The following is a 7,530-nucleotide window of genomic DNA, read 5'->3' on the forward strand; positions in this document are numbered from 1 at the left end:
AAAAAAATTAAATGATTTTTTTTATTTTTTTCAAAGATATGTTTGAGAACTTAATAATCTCTATTCGTTTTCTTTAGCAATATCTTCTACTAGTTATGATGGCTTAATAGATTTTTTAAGTTTTCTAATTGCAAATATTGAATATGCAAAAGCAAGCAAAAGAATTGCACCAAGAGAACAACCAATATATAGGACTAATTATTAAATAAGTAAACCAGCTTTCAAAGCTCCGTAAATATCATCAACCTATTCAAAATAAACAAAATTAGTTAATTAATTATTCAATAATACTTATTATATTACCTTGGCTTGAGTAAAGTTACCAGAACGATAAACGTAGAAGAATGGAATCATAACTGGTTCTTTAATCTTATTGAATAAAAGATCTGGCTCAAAAAGTAAAACACCTTAAAGATTCAAAGTAATACCAAGAGAAACTCCACTATTTATTTTATATAAATTTGTATTAATCAATATACTAAATCTTAAATTTAATTAAATTTATATGTTCTTTTAAATTTAATTTAATTTAAAATATTTTTTATTAAATTTGTTTAAAATTTTTAATTATTCAAAAAGTAAATTACGTGTAAGGCTCTACATACATTTAAGTGTCATCCCATTCATTAGGATACTATAGATTACCATCCTTGTTATAAAGTACGATTCTTTCACTCATATTTGGTTGCATTTAATACATATGTGTCTTAGTATTGAATACTGGGGCTTATAATATGGAAGTTAGATTAATAGCATAATCGTAGTAGTAAGAATAAACCTATTAATTTATTATTTATGTATTATTATTTAAAATTTATTAATAGTCAGAAATTAATTATTAAATAATATTTTACATCTGCATTTTAAGAACATACTGAAGCATTTCTCATAATGCATCCTGAAATTTCATATTTATAGGTATTAATTCCATGGAATTCTTGCTCTTTACCAGTATTTGCAACATAACCTAATTGTAGATATTAAATTTTAAAAACGAAAATACGAAAAAATTAAGTAAATACCTCCTGTATACACAGTTGTGACAAAAATTGGAAGGTTAGTATGCTTACCTACGTCAGGCTATTTATATTTATAAATTTCATGTAAATTAATAGTGTAAATTGTAATAAATAATTACTTGATTTGAACCAGCATCTGTACCAACAATTGGAATATTTTTGGCCCATGGAGTAACAAAATCTTAGTGGACTTAAAAGCCATCAAATGAAGGTTTTAAAAATGAAATGTATTCCAAGCCATTTACTTATTAATATTGTCTAACTTGATCGTAATTACTCTTTCCTGTGTACATAGCTTATGATTAGAATTAACTTGTTTCAGTCATATTTATATCATTAAAGTTTAACATATATCCAGTTGAAGGATCTCCTCCTGCTTGAGGATTCATACTTGCAATATTATATAAGAAATCATCTTTGTATCCAGAGAGTAAATCATTAGATTTTCTAGTCTGAGTTAATCCAAAAGCAGTGAATGCTGTAATCCATCTTAATTTAAAAAAATATATTGTAATTTTTATTAATTCTCAAAAAATTTAAACTAAAAAAAAGCTTTTTATTTTGTATTGAAATTTTTTAAAAGTTAGTATTTTTGAAAGGCAAAATTAGAATAAATAAAATTTGCATTAAATTACTTTTAAAATAACATTTTTTACATTTGATAGAATAATTTTGAAAATTAAAATAAATTTTTCTAATAAATTAAATATTTGATTTTGAAATTGGTTTACCTTAAATAATCTCTTATCTAGTTTGGATCTTAGAAGAAATAGGTAGTTTCAAAATTTGTGTCAATCAAGAACATTTGTATTTATCTAGTTCCAGAAAATAAATAGTCAAAACCTAAGAGTTATACTAATTGATCATAGCTCAGTTAAGGAGGAGGTTAGGTAAAGGTGTCTTTGAAATGCTCTACGTAATAACCCCATTCATAGGCATGTGGTAATTCATGTGCCCATTACTTTAGAGTATCAGTACCTGGATTTGGAAATCCAGCTTATATTAAGATTGGAGGAATGTTACGAATAATTTCCATATTGTACCATTATTTAACAGCAATTTCATAATAGGAACATTTTTTTTAGACCTCATTTTAACAATTATAAGCAGTTTGCATTTATGAATCAGCAAATTATATTGCCTTCTAAATTAAAGGCAAAGCATCAGAAGTAAGTTGTTATATAAAATTTTTATTTCCAAATAGAACATTTAAACTATTACAATATTCTGAGAATCCACCATACATATTACATTCGTATAAGACTTTCATTGAATCCATTTAATCTGATCCAAATTATTTAAAAGGTGATGCATCTATACATAATTGATATTACGAATTTAAATTTGTATTTACATAATTTTGAAAGGCTTAACAATCAGCTATATTATTTAATTTGAAGTAAATTCTAATCATAGGTGAAATTAATGTTATGGCTAATATATCTTATGTTTCTGAGAATACTGTGTACAAGCCTTAGCTGGCAGCACCTGTTAAACCTGCAACAGCAGAACCACCATTTTTATAATTTTTTGATTCAGCAAAAATATCAACTATGTATTTTGCATATTCCCAAAACAAGTAAGCAGCATCTAAGTAATTTTACCCAAAGTATTGTTCATTGATTTCAAAGCGATCAGCAATTGTTTTTAGATAAATAATTTCCTTTGTTTTATCATATAACTCTCCGTTAGTATAAAGTACGCCTAAATTACCTTAATTAAGTAATGTGTTTGTATTTTTTGTGAAATCAGTATTGTCCACTGGGTTTTAAATATAATAAGTAACTTTCTCAGCTATTTAAATAAAATATTATTAAATTTATATTTTTAATTTTAAAAATAATTTACCCCACTCCTAAGGAAATTATATTTTCTGATATACGTCAGAAGAATCAATATAATCTTTAAAATAGTTTTCCTAAAAAAAATTTATTTCAGGGAAACCGGTTGTGGTTTTGTTCTATTCTACAATAGACATACCTAGTTTCGTAGCAGACCATTACCCAGCCTATTTAAGAAAAATATATTAAGTGAGGGAAAAAAAAGCAAATCAATTTTTTACTGCAAGACAAGCTCTAATTAGTTGCTCATCTGTCTAAGTACACTCAAATTAACCTTTAACAAGTAATTACCTTCCTGCATTAATGCTGTTTTAGAAATCATCATGTTTTATAGTAAAGAATGATGAGAGGTTATTGTAGTTTATTTTAAAATAATTAACTAGGAACATACAAGTTGGTTTATTTTACTAACTACTTATCATTTCCTTAAAAGCAACCATCCAAATATAGGAGTTAGAATGAATACCGTAATTTGGATCATTAAATATAAAGTCCTATACATTTACTATTTATTATATCAAAGGTTATTAATCACCTACTTAAAGAAATTTTTTCCAATTATCTATTGTATTAATTTAAGTCTAAGACATTACACCAATATCGATAGTATCTAAAAGTTAATCAACCAATCCGCTAATTAATCCATAGAAAGCTATAATAAAAAGTTTAAAACAATTTTAATATTGGATAAAGCGAATAATTAAATAAAAATATTAAATTAATTCAGATATATCATAAATTAAAATATTTGTTATTAATTAAATTTATGTTTTGGTAAATAAATGAAAATATTTTACCTTGAGAACCAACTTGAACTCTTGAGGCTTGTTTTATTTAATACCAGAAACCCATAGGACCAAGATTTACCACGGTTTGAAGTTCTATTTAAATTTAAAGGTTACTCGTTTATTTCGAATAAAGATAAATTAAAAGAATAAAAAATATGAAAAGAATAGGTTTTTTATAAAAATGGAGCCAAATTTATGATAAAAATAAATTTTTATTCATATTTGCTATAAAAATAGTAAATTTGATGCCTTTCTTGCTTAACTTAATTCTTTTAGGTCATTTGATTAAAAATTGTTGTTTTGGAGATTTCTTAAGATATTTTTATTAGAGAAGTTTAAAATAATTGATTTTTATTTGCTTAAGTAGCTTAAGCAAATTGAAAACGAACGAACGAACGATATTTAGATATTTGAAATATTTTTTAATGAGAAATTAAAATTTTTAAAATTACCTTCGCCAGTAGAACCTTTGATTGGTAAAAAAAATTCCTAAAACTGATAACTGACAATAGAGCCATCTTCATTGTATTAAGGATTAGTAAAGTTTTAAAACTCTTAGTAGTAGACTGTCTAGCTTTCATTCAAAGTAGGCTTATCACCATAGATAAAGAATCTTTCTGCATTAGTCCAGTTAAAAAAAGTAAACTGACGCTCCAAGACCATTCCAGTATCTCCAGGAATTTATCCCCATTAATCATAATTGCTTTACTGCATCACAACTTATTATTTAGCCTAGTCTTTGATGAAGTTTATTAATATAATAGGCATAACTATGCCTACGATTAAAAGCAAAAATCCACAAATGCCTGTAAACCATGCAATTTTTTTATATTTTCTTAAGGCTCTCATACCCTTTTCATAATGATAGTTATCTCTTGTATTAGATTAGTTAGTCTATTCCACATTATAGGGGTGTTGCTATTATGAGTTAGGCTAGCTAACATTCTAATTTGTATTGTTTTGCATTTTATTGCTATTTTTTGTCCTTTTTTCTCACAAGCTTTTTTAATTACTTTATCCTTTTTATAGCTTTTGATTTAAGGTCTGAAAGTGCGTGTGATTGATTTCTCTATTAAATTTTTTTTTGATTAATAATTGCTCTTTTTTGATTGCTCTTTATCAATAATAATTTTTGTTGTAGATAATAGCTATCTGTCTTTTGTGATGACAATTTTATTTTTTTTCGTAATTAAAAATTATAGTTTATTTTACATACTTTATTTTACTTATAGTTAATTAATTAATCAATATGTTCTTTCTAAAACCAATTATTCTCATAAAAACATTATTATTTTCCCTTATTATTTTCTTCCAAATTAAATCACACTCTCTTTATTTACTTCAACTTTTGTGTATTTTCAAATTTTTGTATATTTACTTACCGGTTGATTTAATTTGCTTTTATCAAACTTCTTTATAATTTTTAAGTACATAGATAACTTAGTAATTGTAAATTTATTAAGCTTGATAGATTTATTTTTTCCATGTTCGTAAGATATACAAAAAAAACTATAGATGCAAATTTAAAAATGTAGTAAAATTCATATTTATCTCATATATGAAGCTATCAATTATTATAAAAGATATTTACTTACTGCTTCCAAATCACAAAAAGATACTTAATATCAACGTAAAAATTAGATTATATGGTAACAGAAGAAAATAATTGAAAAATCTGTAATTTAATTATTAGTAAGGATACTATAATTCTTTTATCAATATAAATGACGTAGGTTTGATTCCTACATATATGTAATTTACACATCTCTAATATCCTTTAGTTTTCCACATAATCAATTTTAATTTATTTAAAATTGCTACCTACATACACATTTTGTCTTTTATAAGTTGCAATCTTCCATAATCTATACTCATATTACATATTTATGCTTAAAAAATAAATTCTATTATCTTCTATCACCTCAAAACTATAAACTTCCTTTTATTTGTCTTAATTATAATTGTATGGATTGGAGAGTTGGAAATTTGGTGAGAGTATTATATTTCTATCCAATAATATTTTATTCTACTTAACTTCAAATACTAGGATTAATATTTAAATTTTAAAAGCACTTAAAGATGAGGTAAACTTGGACTGTAAGATGTAATTTTAATCTATGAATTTATAGTTAAGCTGTATATTACGTAAAATAAATTCTGGAATTATTTATAATCTTCTATTAATTTCCAATTCAATGTGTAACTCTCATAAACAATTTCTTACTTTGTGAAAAATCATGAAAAATCATGTAATAAATTCATAGTACGTTAAAATTTATTTTAAATACTTATTCAAGCCTTTTTTAAATTTATTAATTAAAATAAATGATTGAAGAGGAATTATAAATAATACAATCTTTTAAATTATATTGTAATTATCTTCAATTCAATCTACTATAAACAAAAATGATAAATGCTTTAATAAAATAAAAAAAAATTTTAAAACTAAATATAAATGTTAATTACTGTAGGTATTTTTCGCAATCATGTAATAAATTCATAGTACTTTAAAATTTATTTTAAATTCTTATTCAAGCCTTTTTTAAATTTATTAATTAAAATAAATGATTAAAAAGTAATGATAAATAATACAAACTTTTAAATTATATCGTAATTATCTTCAATTCAATCAACTATAAACGAAAATGATAAATACTTTAATAAAATAAAAGAATTTTTTTAAATTAAATAAAAATGTTAATTACAGTAGGTATTTTTCACAATCATGCAATAAATTTATAGTACGTTAAAATTTATTTTAAATTCTTATTGAAGCCTTTTTTAAATTTATTAATTAAAATAAATGATTGAAGAGTAATGATAAATAATACAATCTTTTAAATTATATTGTAATTATATTCAATTCAATCAACTATAAACGAAAATGATAAATACTTTAATAATAAAAAAAATTTTTTTAAATTAAATAAAAATGTTAATTACAGTAGGTATTTTTCACAATCATGCAATAAATTCATAGTACGTTAAAATTTATTTTAAATTCTTATTGAAGCCTTTTTTAAATTTATTAATTAAAATAAATGATTGAAGAGTAATGATAAATAATACAATCTTTTAAATTATATTGTAATTATATTCAATTCAATCAACTATAAACGAAAATGATAAATACTTTAACAAAATAAAAGAATTTTTAAAAATTAAATAAAAATGTTAATTACAGTTGGTATTTTTCACAATCATGTAATAAATTCATAGTACGTTAAAACTTATTTTAAATTCTTATTCAATCCTTTTTTATATTTATTCATTAAAATAAATGATAGAAGAGTAATAATAAATAATACAATCTTTTAAATTATATTGTAATTATCTTCAATTCAATCAACAATAAACAAAGATGGTAAATGCTTTAATAAAATAAAAAAATTTAAAAAAATTAAATAAAAATGTTAATTACTGTAGGTACTTTTCACAATAATGAAAAATCATGTAATAAATTCATAGTACGTTAAAATTTATTTTAAATTCTTATTCAATCCTTTTTTAAATTTATTAATTAAAATAAATGATTGAAGAGTAATGATAAATAATACAATCTTTTAAATTATATTGTAATTATCTTCAATTCAATCAACTATAAACGAAAATTTATTGTTTAAAATTAATTAGGATAAATTTACAAATCAATATAATAACTATGATAATTTTGAAATGCATTAGTTTAGTGATTCAAAAGATACAAACTTATCTAATAATAGCTATTAAATTGAATGAAAAATCGAATATATGTTCAATATCATATAATATATTATTCTTTAATTTCATTTCATTTTTTGTTATAATTTATTTAAATTAAATTTTTTTTTTTTAAGCAGGTATTTTAATAATAAGATAATTTTTTAATAAGTAGGAAAATTT

The 7,530-nt window shown here is 22.4% G+C and overlaps 1 protein-coding gene across 1 annotated transcript; it reads right to left on the bottom strand. All coding sequences in view use genetic code 6, as the record gives it.

Annotated features, from left to right (window-relative positions):
- Positions 1-30: 30 nt before the first annotated feature.
- On the bottom strand, positions 31-4,614 carry TTHERM_00371120 (CD36 family protein; the record flags this gene model as incomplete). Its single annotated transcript, XM_001009542.3, has 11 exons — positions 31-246; positions 304-442; positions 588-778; positions 855-967; positions 1,023-1,080; positions 1,139-1,508; positions 1,751-2,813; positions 2,868-3,027; positions 3,082-3,512; positions 3,658-3,741; positions 4,101-4,614. The coding sequence occupies 11 exons, from the start codon at positions 4,612-4,614 to the stop codon at positions 31-33; spliced, it is 3,339 nt and encodes a 1,112-aa protein (XP_001009542.2).
- Between the last annotated feature and the right edge of the window lie 2,916 nt (positions 4,615-7,530).

The sequence above is a fragment of the Tetrahymena thermophila genome (genome assembly GCF_000189635.1).
Source record: "Tetrahymena thermophila SB210 genomic scaffold scf_8254777, whole genome shotgun sequence".
Classification (NCBI taxonomy): domain Eukaryota; phylum Ciliophora; class Oligohymenophorea; order Hymenostomatida; family Tetrahymenidae; genus Tetrahymena; species Tetrahymena thermophila.